The 15,698-nt window shown below is 43.4% G+C and overlaps 4 protein-coding genes across 4 annotated transcripts; 1 reads left to right on the top strand and 3 right to left on the bottom strand.

Annotated features, from left to right (window-relative positions):
• Positions 1-68: 68 nt before the first annotated feature.
• On the bottom strand, positions 69-4,404 carry Bcnip100. The gene is made up of 2 exons (XM_024692640.1): positions 3,905-4,404; positions 69-3,853 (listed from the first exon to the last, which is right to left on the bottom strand). Exons 1-2 carry the CDS (start codon positions 4,310-4,312, stop codon positions 257-259), a joined length of 4,005 nt encoding a protein of 1,334 aa, XP_024548419.1. The 5' UTR covers positions 4,313-4,404; the 3' UTR covers positions 69-256.
• A 301-nt stretch (positions 4,405-4,705) lies between these two features.
• Positions 4,706-6,479, bottom strand: BCIN_04g05020 (hypothetical protein). The gene is made up of 4 exons (XM_024692639.1): positions 6,048-6,479; positions 5,651-6,000; positions 5,315-5,584; positions 4,706-5,259 (listed from the first exon to the last, which is right to left on the bottom strand). The coding sequence occupies exons 1-4, from the start codon at positions 6,217-6,219 to the stop codon at positions 4,855-4,857; spliced, it is 1,197 nt and encodes a 398-aa protein (XP_024548418.1). The 5' UTR covers positions 6,220-6,479; the 3' UTR covers positions 4,706-4,854.
• A 786-nt stretch (positions 6,480-7,265) lies between these two features.
• On the bottom strand, positions 7,266-8,934 carry Bctsc13. Its single transcript, XM_001557595.2, has 3 exons — positions 8,523-8,934; positions 8,248-8,472; positions 7,266-8,184 (listed from the first exon to the last, which is right to left on the bottom strand). The coding sequence occupies exons 1-3, from the start codon at positions 8,551-8,553 to the stop codon at positions 7,481-7,483; spliced, it is 960 nt and encodes a 319-aa protein (XP_001557645.2). The 5' UTR covers positions 8,554-8,934; the 3' UTR covers positions 7,266-7,480.
• Positions 8,935-10,092: 1,158 nt separating this feature from the next.
• BcppoA90 lies at positions 10,093-14,806 on the top strand. Its single transcript, XM_024692638.1, has 12 exons — positions 10,093-10,357; positions 10,451-10,914; positions 10,963-11,102; positions 11,159-11,558; positions 11,605-11,840; positions 11,893-11,982; positions 12,034-12,980; positions 13,032-13,235; positions 13,286-13,634; positions 13,681-13,862; positions 13,912-14,021; positions 14,071-14,806. The coding sequence occupies exons 2-12, from the start codon at positions 10,474-10,476 to the stop codon at positions 14,431-14,433; spliced, it is 3,462 nt and encodes a 1,153-aa protein (XP_024548417.1). The 5' UTR covers positions 10,093-10,357; positions 10,451-10,473; the 3' UTR covers positions 14,434-14,806.
• Positions 14,807-15,698: the final 892 nt, after the last annotated feature.

Genomic DNA, 15,698 nt, shown 5'->3' with positions numbered 1-15,698 from the left:
ATTCTATCCTCTATGTATCTAACTTGAGAAAGCTCAGCTCCAGCTATAGTAAACCCAAAGATGTTTTCTGGGGGCCAGGTAGAAACTGTGATGAAATTAATTTGATCTTCATTGGGTAAATACCATACATAATACTCTACTCAATAATTGATAGAATGTACCAGATATTTCTAGCTGTATAGATAACAAAAGCATAGGGTATAATCATCCTCTTCTTTCTTTCTCTATCTCTCCTCTCATAAATCTAAACAGTCATTCAAACAAAGCCCCATTCCCTCCTAACCCCTTCCCAATCCCCAGCTCCCACAATCTCTACTTCTCTCCCCCTTCCTGCTCCCTTCCCTTCTAGATCCTTCCACCTCAAATCTACCTTCGCAGCAACATTTCTCTCACCATCCTTCTTCAACCCCTTCCTCCCGGTCCCCACACCTCTTCCTACATTCCCCTCCCTCTCCCCCAAAACTCTTCCTTTCTTAACAACCTCTTCCTTCCAAGTCCTCCAATCCTCGTATTCTTCCCTCTGTCTCGCAACCCAGTATCCTGGTGTACTCTTTGCCGGCCTCCACTTGCCCCTATCCGCTTTTATGGCACCCAAATCATAAATTCTCGAGTTTTCTCCTGTAGCCAACGTCAAGAGTTCGCTTAACACATCTTGACCTTCTGCTATTACCAATGCTTTTCTCTGTTCCTCAACAGATTTAGATTTAATCAACGGTTCATCCAACCAAGACATGTTTTCGCGTTCCGAAAGTTTAACCCGTCGGTTATCTTCTCTGAGATAACGAACTGCAGCTTGAAGACTAGCAATTTCAGTCTTGAGCGCATCCATCTCTCTGGCAGTAGCAACGGCACGTTCTTGGCCTGCTTTAGAGCCTGATACGACTTCACCCAATGCTTTACTCTCATCCGCAATCTTCTTCCACTTCTCGCGATCGGCTTCCATAGTTGACAATTCTTTGTTTTGAAGTTCGATTGCTTCAGCAAGTTCTGCTTCACGATTCTTGGCAACTTCGATTTTGCGCTCAAGTTCATTAATACGTTCGTTCTTCTTGGTCGCATCTCTCATGCGACTTTCTAGAAGTTCAATTTTAACCGATGATTCCTCGAGAGTTTGATCACGTAAAGCAATAAGACGGAGACGTTCATGATTGTCTTCTTTGAGACGACGGAGTTCTTCTTGGGTGTCAACGGTTACGGTCTTGGAAGATTTCAGTTCTTGAGATCGGAGAATCCAAGGAGCTGTTGCAAGCTCGAATTCTAGGGTTTTGTCGAGATCGGATGTCAAAGTTGAGAGATTGATTAGTTGATTATTGAGAAGCCTGAGCTTATTCGAGTAGGTAGAAAATAAGTCGGATTCATCAGTTGAAAGTATGTTTGAAGTGGTCTGGTAGATAGTACTTTGAACTTCTACATATGTGTATGGCTCGGCTCTACCTTCTTCGTGTAATACCGTGAACAGGTCGTTTCCTACATGGCGTGTGTAGTCTGCGAGTTGTTGAGTTGCCAATTCGCATTGCTCAAATGATTCAATGGTGTCAGGCATAAGTGATAATGATCGAGCTTTCATATCTTCAATCTCCCTGACTGCTTTTCCAACAATGACCTTTGCACTGCGTGTCTGGGTAATAACTGCCTCAGTCTTCTTGGAGAAATGTTCGAAGAGCTCATCATCTTCCTCTTGACTGGGTATGATGGTTTGGACCATTGTTCTCGCAGATGAAATTGCAGCAGCAGCATTTTCCAGCTGGCTCTGCATGACAAGAGTACGCATGTAAACCTCATCAGCATAATTAGCAAGACTATCCCCAAGATGAACCTCTGCAAGATGAGACATAAGAGCAATAGTGCGTTGCAATTCGCTAGCACATTGCTTTTCCTTCAATTCGTCTCTTCTCAAACCATCTATCCATCCATTAAGAGCTCTCTCAACAGGTTCAAGTTCATATAATGCGCCTTCATATTTGCCAAATTCCTCTATTGAGCAGTGACTGATGGCATTGAAAAATCGGTTACACATGGCACCAACCCATACGAGTTTATCAAGAACATCACATCCAGCAAAGATGTCGTCCTCATGGCCAATAGGTGGCTGTCCGTTTACCCTCTCTTTAACAAATCCGTGTAAAAGATTTGCTTTGAAAGCTACACGTCGAAACCTTAACAATGCCAGAACTGAATCTCTTTCTGTATTGAACTGATCTGGTAAAAATAGTTGAACGATCGACAGATGTTCCGATGCTTCTTGGGCGTCTAAGCGACGTAATTCTAAGTCGATTGTTTTGACTTGTGTTTTGGCAGCAGAAACTTGTAGCTTCATATTCAAGTCTTGCATTGCACGTGTTCGGCTGTTCAATTGTTCCGATTCTGTTTCTGTGACGGCATGTGATGCTCTTATGTCTTCCAAGTCGCTTTGTAGACTAGTAACTAGCTCACGGAATCTTGACAAAGTATATTCCATATCATCCAATGTCTCATCTTGTTGCGCTGCTCGCCTTGCTTGCTCATTAATAATGCTTTCCTTGAAGTCGATTTCTTCCTGCATCTCTTTCTCGGTTTCAACGTGATTAATCTCGAGTTCATCGTTAAGTTCTTTCAAGCTTTCGAGGTCCTCAATTGTAACTTTTAGTTCCTCGATTTGCTCACTCATACTCATATTTCGATCAGTGAGTTCCTCAATCATATCTTCGGCACCTAGAGCGTTGTCAAGTTGTTGGCGGAGATCTTCAATGATTGCTTCTGACTGAGCAAGTTTTCCCTTCACCGCATCATAATTTTCTTTAACGCTACCGAGATCTCGAACATCTTCTTGTAGACTCTTGATTTCGTCTTTAAGCTCGGCCTCAGCTTGTTGTGTCAGATCCCGGAGCCTCAGAAGGGCTTCCGTTAATCTTTCATTCTTTCTCTCCAGTTGCAGATAGCTTTGACTAGTCTTCTCTTCTGCGCTCATTTCTCCTCCCAATTCTGTATTCTCCTCTCTCAACACCTCGACCTCTAACTCCAACTCTTCAGTCTTTTGCTTCAAGGCATCCAATTCAGTTCTGAGCACTTCGGCTGTTTCTTCTGCCATTTCCCTATCCAGTGTTGCCATCTCAAGTATCGATTCATGTTCGGCTTGCATACCTTCCACTTCCTCGAATCTAGCAGCAAACTCTTTCAATTGTTTTCTCAAGTCCGTTAATTCTTGTTGCTGGGGTTGATATTTCGTCTGTAACTTCTGAATAATCCCCTCGAATTTCTCCTTTTCTGCTTGGACATTTTCCAAACCTTTCAGCTTCTCCCTATCCTCCATTCGCTTCTTCTCCATCACCCTTAACTTTGTTTTCAGATCCTCAATCTCTCTGCTAGCCGCTGTACTCGTCGCAATACGTTGTCCAGCTGGTGATCCTGCTGGCGAAGCTTCTCGCCCAGTCCTAGTAAATATTGGACTTGAAGCTTGCGGAGACAACTGATCCGTATCACTCCTCAGTGAGGGTGATAGCAGTCCTTCTTCATCAACCATTTCATGAGTTCCGTCGCTAAGATGCCCGGTACTGACTTGACTAGATCCTGATGGTGCGCGGTCCGGAGCAGGTCGAAGTGTGCGTTTAGGGGCCAAAGAGGTGGGACGAGAAGCAGCTGTCCTTGTTGCAGGTGCCCCGACCCTGTTTGCCAAACCACTACCTCCAGCTAATGGCTTTCCTCGTCCTCCAGGTGGAGGTGGCGGGCCCATTGATGTTCGACTTACAGATGATGGCCGAGGTCTTGTAACGCCGGCAGAAGGTGCACGAGAATTCGCAGGTGTTCCAGTTTTGGGGGTCGAGGTAACTGAAGTACCTGCGGAGTATAGTTGTTTTGTAGGGGATTTTGTGGGAGACTAAACATAGGATTAGAATATGGACGTCTTCAATATGGAACGTATGCATACACGAAGGCCTGAAGGGCCAGATGGCTGTCTTCCCATGGGGCTGGGACTTGGAGCATTCATGCTTTTCCTTTTTACGCCATTATCTGGCACAGAGTTTGTTCTTCGTGCCGCCGGGGCAACAACGCTACTTGGTCGACCAGGTTTCTTTGCAGGCGCAGGCGCTTTTGGAGGTGGTGCAGGTCGATCGATAATAGCAATAGTAGATGGCCGAACGAACATTCCTTTGCCCATCTCACACTGAAAATATCGCCTTCCCAGGACACTGCCATCATTTTTGCCTCCTCCATCTTCTAATTCAACTCCGACCCAGTCCCCTGAAGCAAATATTGGATCCGTCCCTATCCATAGAATAGTTGCTATAGCACCATTTCCAAGCTCCACCGTTTGGCCAATTTCGAGTTCGGCCATGGTGTGCGAATCATCTGAGAAGTATTGTAACTGTAGTTGGATAGTATGCGCCCAGAGAAGCTGCGGGATTTATCGTTGCTAAGTAAATAATCGAATTATTGACAAATAATTGTCGTTGTCGCGTTCGCGTTGAAACAGGCTATGGTTACGTAATCATGAAGTTGTCTGTGCTGTTGGTAGGTATTGTTGCTGTGACACTAGAAGTGAAGGAATTCATGTTATTATATGCAACCCAATAATATATTCACTTTAATATTAATGCATTCATTTGATGATAGCAATTGTAAGCAAAAAAGTTTACTCACTCTTTTAAAAAATCTATTTCAAAGTCATCACATCATGTATACATTCCCTCTCACCTCCTTTAATCAACCACCTCCCCCCCAATGCAAATGTTTACAATAGCACATATGGTTGGTTTGTATTATGGGCATGGGAATTAAGAAAGCTTCTTGTAAATAAAAGACTATGGTATCATTTCATAAAACTCTGTCTTGTAGAAAATTGTAAAAGAAAATAATCGCATTTTACCACTACTCCAACTACAAAAGCATGATAGCAGCACCCACAACCGCAGCCACCGCACCTCCCAAACTCTCTCCTCCAATCCTCTTCTCGCTTCCTGATGTGCCCGTAGCTGCACTGGGGGCTGTAGTTGTCGCCATAATACCACTGGTGAATGGTGCGACTGCCGCACTAGTTGCGCCCTCGAAGGCAATAGGTTGCGAAGTGGCAGTAGGGTTTGTAACAGCAGATGTGTTAGAGGGGTTGAGAACGTTGTCAATAATGTGCATGACTCCGTTAGAGACAATGATGTCAGCGCCGATGACTTCGGCGCTGTTGGCGAAAATTTTGGAGTCTTCTGAGGTGACGGTGAGGGATTGGCCCATGAGCGACGGGAAAGATTCGTTAGCTAGCCCGCTGGAGAGCAGAGTAGAGTAGCCAACCTATGAATGGGTTAGTTAAGAAGTAAGGAATTGCGAGAGAAAGAGAGAAACATACAGTGCCGTTGAGAACGTGGTATTCGAGGATTTGACTGAGGTCACTTTTAGGTAGAGCGGCAGCTGTGTTCCCGATTCTTTCAAAAGCTTCATTAGAAGGAGCGAAGATAGTGACATCCTTGAGGGAGTCGACTGGTGCTACGAGGGAAGTAGTTGTAAGGGCACCTGCAAGGGACAACAGATTTGAGTCGATCGCTGACATGGATGGCGAAATGGGGATGGTAAGAACTGTATCGACGATGTGCATCACGCCTCCGTTGAACATAATATCCTAATTCATGTTAGATCTGTTTTTGCAACAAGTCCAAAGGATGAGAAGAATTGGGAAAATGCTTACAGTCTGTGTTGTAGTACTTTTCTCTTTTAGTCCAGTGGTAACAACAGCATTTGAACCAACCAGGGCAACCTGTACTACTTGTCCACCTGTGACTTGGGTGTAGCTCTCATTTTTGAGAAGCGTTGGAATAAACTTTGCGTCCTTTGAGAACATGCTGGCTGGAAATGTACCATTCAAAACATGATATTGAAGAACAGCAGCAACGACGTCGCTTTGGCCAGCTGCGGCCTTATTTGCAGGCGTCGCAAGGAATTTCGTGAACGCTGCGTTATTTGGTGCCAGGACTGTAATCCCCGATGAAGAGTTGGAGGAGAGCGCGCTTACGAGTGCGGGCTGTTGTCCGAGAAGCACTGCGAATGTCAGTATAGTAATATTAGGGGAATACTATTTAACTTACTGGAAAGAGTAGATAGAGTTTCGTTGTTAGCTATGATCGCTTGGGATAACGTCATCCCAGAGGTACTAGCAGCGGCGACCGAGGCAGTATTGTTTGTCGACGGGGCATCAGTGATCGATGCAGTAACGCTTGAGGCGAGGAGTGCCAGCGAGAAGAGTGATGATGTATACATTATTCTGAAAGAGATTGGTAATAGAATCAACTATTACTCAACTATATTCTGCTCTGCAAATATTAAATAGAAAGAAGGAAGACTGGATAATTATCAAAATCACCGAGCAAAGAAACAACAAAAGAGACGGAAAGGAGAGAGATATAAGAGATAGTAGAGGGAGGTTTCTTTTGAGGGCAAAGCGGAATTGGAAACGCTCCACAGAGAAAAAGTGCACTTTCAAGCACATCTTCCCGACTAAAAGTCTTGAGCTTCAAGTCTTTGATGCCGGAAAATCACATATGTGGTAGACTTGAGCATAGAGGAAGCAGCACAGACTTACATTCTCAACGAATTGAGTGTGACAACTAACTGCGGCAACGGGGTTGAATGTTTGAAGCACACTTGCAAAACCCTAGTACCTCGACATAAGAGGGGTGGCAACTGTTATTTACAATTTCTAGTAGAGAAACACACACTAGAAGGCTCGAATTATAATATAAGGTTAAAAAAATAAGGTTATTTGATAGCTGGAGTGTGTGTGAAACGAGCTGTGGTCAGATCTCGAATGCGGGGTATGATTGGTCGCATGAAATGTCAAAGCCCCTCAAACACAAAGAGAAACGATTGAAACGAACAGCATTTGACTCTGGTCAAGGATCCTATTCGATATTTGTATGCTGCTTGAAGGAGAGCCATCAAGGGGGTATTTGAAAAGCGGACTGTACGGAAATGCTTAAGAATTGCCATCGATTTATGTAGAATTTGTCGAAGGGGGAGGGAAGTTTGAGTTAAATTCATCCTAGCCGACTTCCAAGATGGATTTGTTGCAAGCTCATTTTGGAGATCAGTGAAATGGTCGAAAAAACAACGCAACGCTGACACCAAGATACGTTTATGATGTTGGGCTGAGCACTTGTCTCATGACGAAAGACTGAGGCATACCAAGAGCATCGAGTCTTGGAATCCGCATTTTTGCGAATTAGTTGCGTCAAGTGAATACAGCCATTTAGAGGGAACAAGTCACCTATATATAAGATTGAAAATCAAGAAGAAACTTCGTAGGATGGTTCATAACATTATTGGTATTCGCTTGGCAAGCAAACAGTATTATGTGCTCTATAGTGTACTTTTGGGGCTAATCTTTAGCCCATTCTAAAACCTACTTGAAAACGATGCTGGCGATTCGTATGAGCACCAGGATTTTCATCCCTGGCAAATACATTCATACCATCAAATTCCTGTCGTCCTGGGAAATTTCCTCATCAAAATCTCAAGACCATTAACCAGTAAGTTCCTTGATGAAAGCTCCTGGAGTAGGAAAAAGGACATTTCTCTTCTTCTTGTACTTATCGCCGAAATCTACACGGTATTGCTTTTCCTTTTTGACGGCCCATTGCTGCATTTGTGCTGTCCCTACGATAGCGAAAATGACCGTACTCAAACTCTTAGTCACCAAGATCATGCCAATCCACGCGAGCGTCTCGAAAAAGTAATTAGGGCATGTCACCATGGAAAATCCGTAACCCTGGGGAATTCCACGTTCAGTCCCTCCCGGCGAGCGAAGGTTGGAGAGAGTAAGATGGGTTTTGAGATTGGAAAGCTCGCCAAAGAGGTATAGAGCGACTCCAGCAATGTTCAAGTAGTCAATTTTCGGCGATGAGAGGGCAGTGTAGGATGAGGGGGCATATATGAAGTAGGCGATGTAGAGACCGCTAAGAAGCCAGTAGTGAGCGCAGTTTTTGAAGATGTTTCTAGCTGGCATTGTAGACAGGGAGAAACGGTGAACGAAAACGGTTTCATATTCGCGTTTGAGGAAATGAAGAACTATGAGTGACATAGAGAGCAGCTGAGAATTCGAGAGCGGGGCAATAGAAGTGGTAGGATGAGAGTAAATGTAAGGGCGGAGGAGGGGAAATCCAAGGTGGATTAAGATAGGACCGAGGTATTCGATTATATAGACGGTACGCCAGCCTAATTGAGGACCTATAATAGAGTATAATGTAAGTTTGGTGTGTTTAAATCGAGTGGTGAGTTGCAAGAATATACCTAGGTCCTTGATCAAGATCTCCTTTCCAATAATTACTTCTTTGTGTTGAGAAATGAATGCTTTCCTATCTTTCAAGATCTTCTTCTGTTCTGGATCGAAGATACCAAATCTATTGGGATCCCAGCCGCCAGCTTGCTTAGCCAATCTGTCTTTAACATCTTGAACCGTAGTCGTTTCGTCGATATCAATAGAGGTAGGAAGACGTTTGATGGGGTTTTTGGGAGCTTTGAAGATTAGCTTTCAGAATATTCCATGGCCAGATTGAGCAACCTACAGCGATTTGTGACCTTTAATGTGACTGCCATCTTGAAAGAATTGCAGATGTATGATCCGAAGGGATTGATCAAGATTGTTGCAGATTTAAGAAGACAGCGCTGAGCTCGGGGAAGTACGTGAACGGGGCGAACGAGGAGAACTTGCTTGTTGGCGGTCGATCTTCAAAATTATTTGACTTTTGACTATTGAGGCCAATTGGGCCAGGCACGGAACATCCGCCACAAATTCACCGATCATGATGATGATCAGCATTAGGGAAATCCAACGCACCCTGCCAACTGTACGATCTAGGCCTATTCAAAACGATACTTTGGCAGTACTCTGCACTCTGCACTCTTCTGTTCAGGACATATTGAACTTTAATCAGCCTCACCAAAGCAAAACAATAGACTAGCTGTCTAGCACCTCCCTTTAGATATCTATCTCTATCTCAAAAGGATCGAGAAAGGGTCTAGAAAAAGTGTAGGTCCAATATCAAAATCGAGCTATGTGAAAGCGGTGAGTGTAGATCCTTCATCACATGATATGATAGACTCAAAGCTGGCGTAGCATGTTTCATTTCGTTATCTCTCTCCCTCTCTCTCCTCCTTTTTGTTGGTTCTCACTTGTTATCATTGCAAATATAAATACCCATTCCAATCCGTGTCCCCTCCTGTAGCCCTCCAACTTCAATTGGGTGGGATATTACACCGAGTGGTCCAATTGGTTGGGAAATCATGAGATCTATCAGATGCAGCTTTACCTTGCATTGCAGCCCTCCACAATCCTTGCTCTGCAAGCCATCTTCTCCTCACTGTTCTGCGAGAAGGCAAATCCGGATGTTTTGAGCTTCGACAGCCCCTGAAAAGAGGAGATTGAGGGGTCGAGCTGTGCAGTAGCCAATACTTCTTTACCCACGAAGCACTCAAGTGGGACTTCTTCATATCCGTAGAGCTTCATTTTCAGCAGCTTCAAAAACACACCAACACACACATCCTGCAAAGTAAAGCAAATAGTGTATTTGTTGGAGAGTCCTCAGCCGTTGGCGAAATCCTCTCACTTCCCCAGATATCGACTTGCGGGGTCGGGTACAATGTTGTGCTCTCAATAAACCAATCAAATATTGGAGCAGCTTTGAAACATTTAAAGTTCGTCTACCTTGTGTCATTGATTTCCGTGTATGTATGAGTCAAGCAAAATACAAACCTGAGAGATCATTCGATTTTTGAGATTCGAATCAAGCTATCGGATATTTTTATAAAGCTTTTTGTTGACCACCGAATCCCGATTTAGAGACTCAATAATAATATCATGTCCGTACCATCAAATCTTTAGGATAATATCGAGTAGTATGTCGTGTGGCAACTTGATAATACATCAAGTGCAAGCATTTCCTATCAAGTTGCACGCCATGTCCAAATCTGCCACTTTGCATACATTCAAGTCTCACCTCAATCTGAAAACTGTTAACGCATTGTCCAATGAATTACTAATCTTTCAGCCTCTGAACAACTCTGATGTAACCCTTCAATTTGATATTCACAGGCTTTGACTGGGTTACAATGAAGGGGATATCAATTCCGTTTTCTGCAACACGGCAGGAGCTATCAAATCGAGGGGACAGCTTCCCTTCCCCCCTCAATTGCTTACCAGGTAGCTCAGCTTCCAGCCTCGTTCTTTCCCTCCCTCTTACATCACTTTCCCTTTTCCTTTCCTTTCAACAAAAGCTATCTATAGCTTGTCTCTCTTCTCTCGTTCGAGAGTACAAATAACACAGATATTTCTGTAGCACCTTGATTCAGCTTATACCACGCTCTCTCCTCTTCTACACAACTGGTGATCAACTGTTCCTAGGTAAGTCATAAATAAAACGATGCACTTTCGCTTCCTATTATATTGTTGTCTACATTTGTCGTATCTTCAGACAATGCTAACGCTCCGGTGGAGGCTAATTTATTAATCCAATCGCAATGATGAGACGCCTGTCGAGTGTCTTTAAAAATAAAGACAAGGAAAATACTAAACCTTCACCTGCCTCTGCTGAAAATGGAGCAACCTCATCAGGCGGCCCAGCACGTCGTTTGACTTTAGGTGTGCCTAAAAAGTCTACTAGTGGTAATGCAAGCTCCAATCCTCAAGTATTCGAAGGTCCCGATCACAGTGTAAAACGCGCTGGTATCGTAGGAACTCTCGAGTCACTCGGAAAAGTCATTAGCACGGCCAATCGTCCTTTAAACACCGAAACTGGAGATGGCTCATACGATACAAAACAAGAGCAGTCGGGCTTGTTGGATGATCTCAAAGCATTGCGAATTAAGGATCTGGAAACATTGCAGATGACTATGAAGCAAGAACTAGGATCCTCAAATCTAGCAGATGATAAGACCATGTTAATGGAGAAGCTTATTCAGGTAAGTCTGTCCCTTGAATTTCGACACATAAGAACTAAGATTGGACAGTTGGTTGCAAACCTTCCTGGAACCTCCAAGACTCGAGTTAAGCTTACGGAAGTACTCGTTGATGAGCTATGGGGATCCTTGGAACATCCACCAGCTTCAATGCTTGGTGATAAGTACAATTACCGACAAGCTGATGGCTCGTGAGTATACCATCAGAATCATTCAGGTTATATCTCCAACTAATCATTATTCGTAGATTCAATAACATCAGATTTCCCGACATTGGAAAAGCAGGCACAGCATACGCTCGAAGTGTTACTCCAAAAATTGTTCAACCAAACCCAAAACCAGATCCAGGCCTTATATTCGACACAATCATGAGTCGAGAAAATGGTGGATTCAAGCCCCACCCGAACAATATATCTAGTATGCTTTACTATATTGCAAGCATTATCATTCATGACTGCTTCCGTACCTCGCACGAAGATTTCAATATTTCAATGACCTCCTCTTATTTAGATCTTTCTCCTTTGTATGGAAGTAACCAGGATGAACAAAATAACATGCGCACACTTAAAGATGGAGAACTAAAACCGGATTGTTTCTCCGAGAAGAGATTGTTAGGTTTTCCTCCTGGAGTTGGATGCATTCTTATTGTAAGTTGCTTATATGAACCAGAGACCTACAACTAAAGCTTAATAGATGTTCAATCGTTTTCACAACTATGTAGTGAAACAATTGGCAACAATAAACGAGAATGGACGCTTTACACCCCCCAAAGACAATCTACCAGACGATAAAAAGCAAGCAGCCTGGAAGAAGTATGATAATGATCTATTTCAAACCGGACGGCTTATTACTTGCGGTCTCTACATTAACATCATTCTGCTCGATTATCTCCGCACAATCGTCGGTCTGAATCGAGTCAATTCTACCTGGTAAGAGTCGTTTAAATTTAGACGAAGAAATCATATAGCTAAAATCCAATAGGACTCTTGATCCTCGAATCGAAATGGAAAGAAACAGCAAGCCCGGAACTGAAGCTGGAGTCGGGAACCAATGTGCTGCCGAATTCAATCTGTAAGCCTTTCATTAACTTGTCTTCCCACATGTAAAGCTAAGTGTACATAGCGTGTATCGATGGCATTCCTGTATCAGTCAACGTGATGAGAAATGGTCAGAAGATCTGTACATGAAAATCTTTGGAAAGAGCTACAAGGAAGTCACCATGCAGGAGCTTCTCATTGGTTTGGGTAAACTCGAAGCAATGACACCAGAAGATCCCCTACAACGAGATTTCGCTGGTATGAAGAGAGGCACTGACGGAAAACTCAATGATGATGATCTTGTCAACGAGTTGACCGCCAGTATAGAAGACTTGGCTGGGTCATCAGGAGCAAATAACGTTCCTGCAGTCCTGCGTGCTGTTGAAATCCTTGGGATGGAACAAGCTCGTGCATGGAAGTGCGCAACTCTAAATGAATTCCGCAAACACTTTGGCCTTATACCACATGAAAAGTTTTCAGATATCAATTCAGATCCAGCCGTCTATGAAAAATTGAAGGTTCTGTTCGATGAGCCTGATTTGGTCGAACTTTACGCCGGATTGGTTTGTGAAGATGCCAAGAAGCCTATGGATCCAGGTGTTGGCATTGGACCGACCTATACAATCAGTCGTAGCATTCTTTCTGACGCAGTTACATTGGTTCGTGGTGACAGATTTTATACCACCGACTATCATCCAGCAAACCTTACGAATTGGGGCGTCACCGAAGTCAAGTATGATTTAAACGTCAATCAAGGTTGCGTTTTCTACAAATTGTTCATCCGAGCTTTCCCAAATCATTTCTCGTATAATAGCATATATGCCCACTATCCTCTTACGATACCGTCTGAAAACAAAAAGATTATGGAGAAACTCGGCCGTGCAGATGATTACAGCTGGGACAAACCAGTCAAGGTTCCAGAACGAAAGAATATTGTCACCTTTGATGGAGTCAAGAGTGTTCTTACCAATGCAGAAGTGTTTGGCGTTGATAATTGGCGCAGAGGTCTTGCTTACCTCATGGGAAAACCAGGTATATAAGCTCGTTGCGAATGCTATACGCCCAGTACTAATATAACTTTAGGTGCTAATTTCATGTTGGCTGGTGATGGCGACTTCTTTGCAGAGCGTCGTAATCAAATGAAGGAATGTCTTTACCAAGACAAATGGCACGAGAGTGTCAAGAACTACTACGAAAGTATTGTTCCAAGACTCCTCAAGAGATGGTCCTACAATATCGGTGGCACGACCAACCAGGTTGATGTCATTCGCGATATTGATAATTCCGGTGAGAATTTCGTCAACTGGGTCTTTCTGTTTTTGTCTAACATTACCTAGCTCATGTACACTTTGCCGCCAATGTTTTCCACCTACCACTCAAGACCGAAGAGAATCCCAAAGGTGTATATACCGAGCATGAATTGTACATGGTGTTGGCTGTTATCTTCATCGTTATATTTTTTGGTGATGTCGACCCAGCCAAAACGTTTTCATTACGTGCTGCTGGTCTTCCGGTTACACAAGATCTTGGTCAACTAGTTGAGCAAAACGTGAACTTTATCTCAAAGACTAGTCTTGTATCGGGTATCGTTGATACTTTCATGGAAGAAAACAACGCACTTAAAGATTACGGTGTGCACATGGTGCGCCATTTGTTGAAGGCTGGCTTGGGCGTTCATGAGACTGTGTTAGTGTATCCTCCAATCGCTCACTATGTTTACTAATGTTTTTAGTTGGTCACAAATTTTGCCAACAGCAGGAGCAATGGTAGCAAACCAAGCACAAGTTTTTGGTCAAGTCCTCGACTTTTATCTTGGTGATGGCAAAGAGCATCTTCCGGAGATTAACCGTCTTGCAAAGCTCAACACAGCAGAAGCAGATGATATTCTCTTACATTACCTGTTGGAAGGAATTAGTAAGCTCTACCTGTCTGATCTGTTGTACCGTTTGCTAACAATATACAGGAATGTACGGCACATTCGGTGCTTACCGAACATGTCATCAAAACATTACCATCAACGATGGATCTCGAAAAGTCGAGTGCAAGCCTGGCGATTCAGTTTTCGTCAGTTTCGTATGTCTCCATTTGTAGATCTCATAAATATAAACTAACAAAACCTCAGGTTTCACTAGCCCAGGACCCTAAAATCTATCCCGATCCAAAGACAGTTCGTCTAGATCGTCCAGTTGATTCTTACCTCGTGTATGGCGTCGGTTCCCACGCTTGTCTCGGCGGTGAAGCTTCGCGTGTAGCTCTTACAGCCATGCTTAAATGCATTGGCCGACTTGACAATTTGAGAAGAGCATCTGGTCCTCAGGGTGAAATGAAGAAGGTTCCAAGAGAAGGAGGATTCTATGTTTATATGGATAAGATGATGGGATCCGAATTCCCCTTCCCGACTACGATGAAGATTTGTTGGGATGGAGGGTTGAATGAACCGGTACCGGTGGTGGAGAAGGGGAAAGGAAAGAAGAATGGCGCATGACCAGCCGAGGAGAACGCGGCTGATTCGGAATATTGAACTTGCTGGTAATGGTTTGGGATGGAACAGAATGGACGCGTTGCAATGAATTAGGACGACGGATGAAGAGGGGCTTGAATATGGATCATCTGGGGACAATTTACTTGCAATTTCTTTCGCTTATTGGTCTACTGAGTTTGATCTGAATTTCGGTTTGCGATAATTTTGAGGATTTAGGCGGCGAGGATTAGGGCTAACCCTAACCCTAAACTTGCTTTCTATTTTCCTTTTTCTTCGTTCGATACCTTGCTGTGTAATGTTGAATTCATTGAAATTTGGCGGAAGTACCTACTTTGAGCGAATTCGGCTAGCAATAATACCTTGCATTTTGACTTCATGAAACTTGTTAATTTGTCGATTGGTGAAAACTGAATGTTGAATGTAGAATGTTGGATGTGTGGACTCTGTAGCTGGAACCTACCTGAGAGGATAATGAAAGGCGCTCGGGATTTTCATCCTGATTAATTCTTCATGGAATACAGGTACGAAGTGCACCCCTATACTATAATTAATCATTCGCATTTCTTCTCTAATACAAATTGAATTAGAATACCGAAGATAGCGCTGTATCTTTTTTTCGCATAGAAGGAAACTTTTATTACGTACAGGAGAGACATTATCTCGAAGGAATTAGTACGCTAGTAGTATAGGGGCTAGACTATTATAACGACTAGCGCCGTTATTAGCTCTCGTTAGTGGTCGACTAGACTAGTTTATATGAGAGCCGACTGCTAATACGCTTCGGTGTATAAATTATAAGTTGTTGATATCGCCTCTGTGTTTGGACTGTGTGCGTTTGTTTGTTTTGTTGGCTTGGATGGTGGATGGATGGATGGATGGGTGTGCTGGATTTGGTTTTTCTGTTGGTTTTGAGAGAGGGGGAATTCGGTCGCATTGTGTTGGATGATGTATGTGGTTGCGGAAAGTAGTCCACTAGATAGGTCGTTGTGTAGGGGTTTTATTATGTTATGTTGGTAGTAATATAGAATGAACACACAGTACTAGAGCGATAGAGTGTGAAAGACGGTCTTGGTGAGATGGTAATTTCTGGGCCATTTGATTGCTAATGTGTTAGTGTATAACATCCCGTGGAGCACAAGCTTAAGGCCCGAGTAATGGAGGCCTCCTTAGGAATTAGAGAGTGTGCTAAGTTAAGGTCTTAAATGTATAGGTGTTTTCTATAGAATGCATATCCAGAAGGATCTAGGGTTCGTGTAGATATAACCTTC

The sequence above is a fragment of the Botrytis cinerea genome, chromosome 4, assembly GCF_000143535.2.
Source record: "Botrytis cinerea B05.10 chromosome 4, complete sequence".
NCBI classification, from domain to species: domain Eukaryota; kingdom Fungi; phylum Ascomycota; class Leotiomycetes; order Helotiales; family Sclerotiniaceae; genus Botrytis; species Botrytis cinerea.
Note: the sequence above shows the minus strand (reverse complement) of the source record. Positions and strands in the feature narration are given on the sequence as shown.

Bases quoted from the DNA above. Each gene is read 5' to 3' on its own strand.
- Bcnip100 (XM_024692640.1), bottom strand. From the start codon at position 4,312: ATGGCCGAACTCGAAATTGGCCAAACGGTGGAGCTTGGAAATGGTGCT. The intron at 3,854-3,904 runs GTATGCATACGT...TCCTATGTTTAG, and splicing joins CTGGCCCTTCAGGCCTTCGT to TCTCCCACAAAATCCCCTAC.
- BCIN_04g05020 (XM_024692639.1), bottom strand. From the start codon at position 6,219: ATGTATACATCATCACTCTTCTCGCTGGCACTCCTCGCCTCAAGCGTT. The intron at 6,001-6,047 runs GTAAGTTAAATA...TGACATTCGCAG, and splicing joins AACTCTATCTACTCTTTCCA to TGCTTCTCGGACAACAGCCC. The intron at 5,260-5,314 runs GTATGTTTCTCT...ACCCATTCATAG, and splicing joins ACCACGTTCTCAACGGCACT to GTTGGCTACTCTACTCTGCT.
- Bctsc13 (XM_001557595.2), bottom strand. From the start codon at position 8,553: ATGGCAGTCACATTAAAGGTCACAAATCGCT. The intron at 8,473-8,522 runs GTAGGTTGCTCA...TAATCTTCAAAG, and splicing joins ATTAAAGGTCACAAATCGCT to CTCCCAAAAACCCCATCAAA. The intron at 8,185-8,247 runs GTATATTCTTGC...ACTCTATTATAG, and splicing joins GATCTTGATCAAGGACCTAG to GTCCTCAATTAGGCTGGCGT.
- BcppoA90 (XM_024692638.1), top strand. From the start codon at position 10,474: ATGATGAGACGCCTGTCGAGTGTCTTTAAAAATAAAGACAAGGAAAAT. The intron at 13,236-13,285 runs GTGAGAATTTCG...AACATTACCTAG, and splicing joins TCGCGATATTGATAATTCCG to CTCATGTACACTTTGCCGCC. The intron at 14,022-14,070 runs GTATGTCTCCAT...ACAAAACCTCAG, and splicing joins ATTCAGTTTTCGTCAGTTTC to GTTTCACTAGCCCAGGACCC.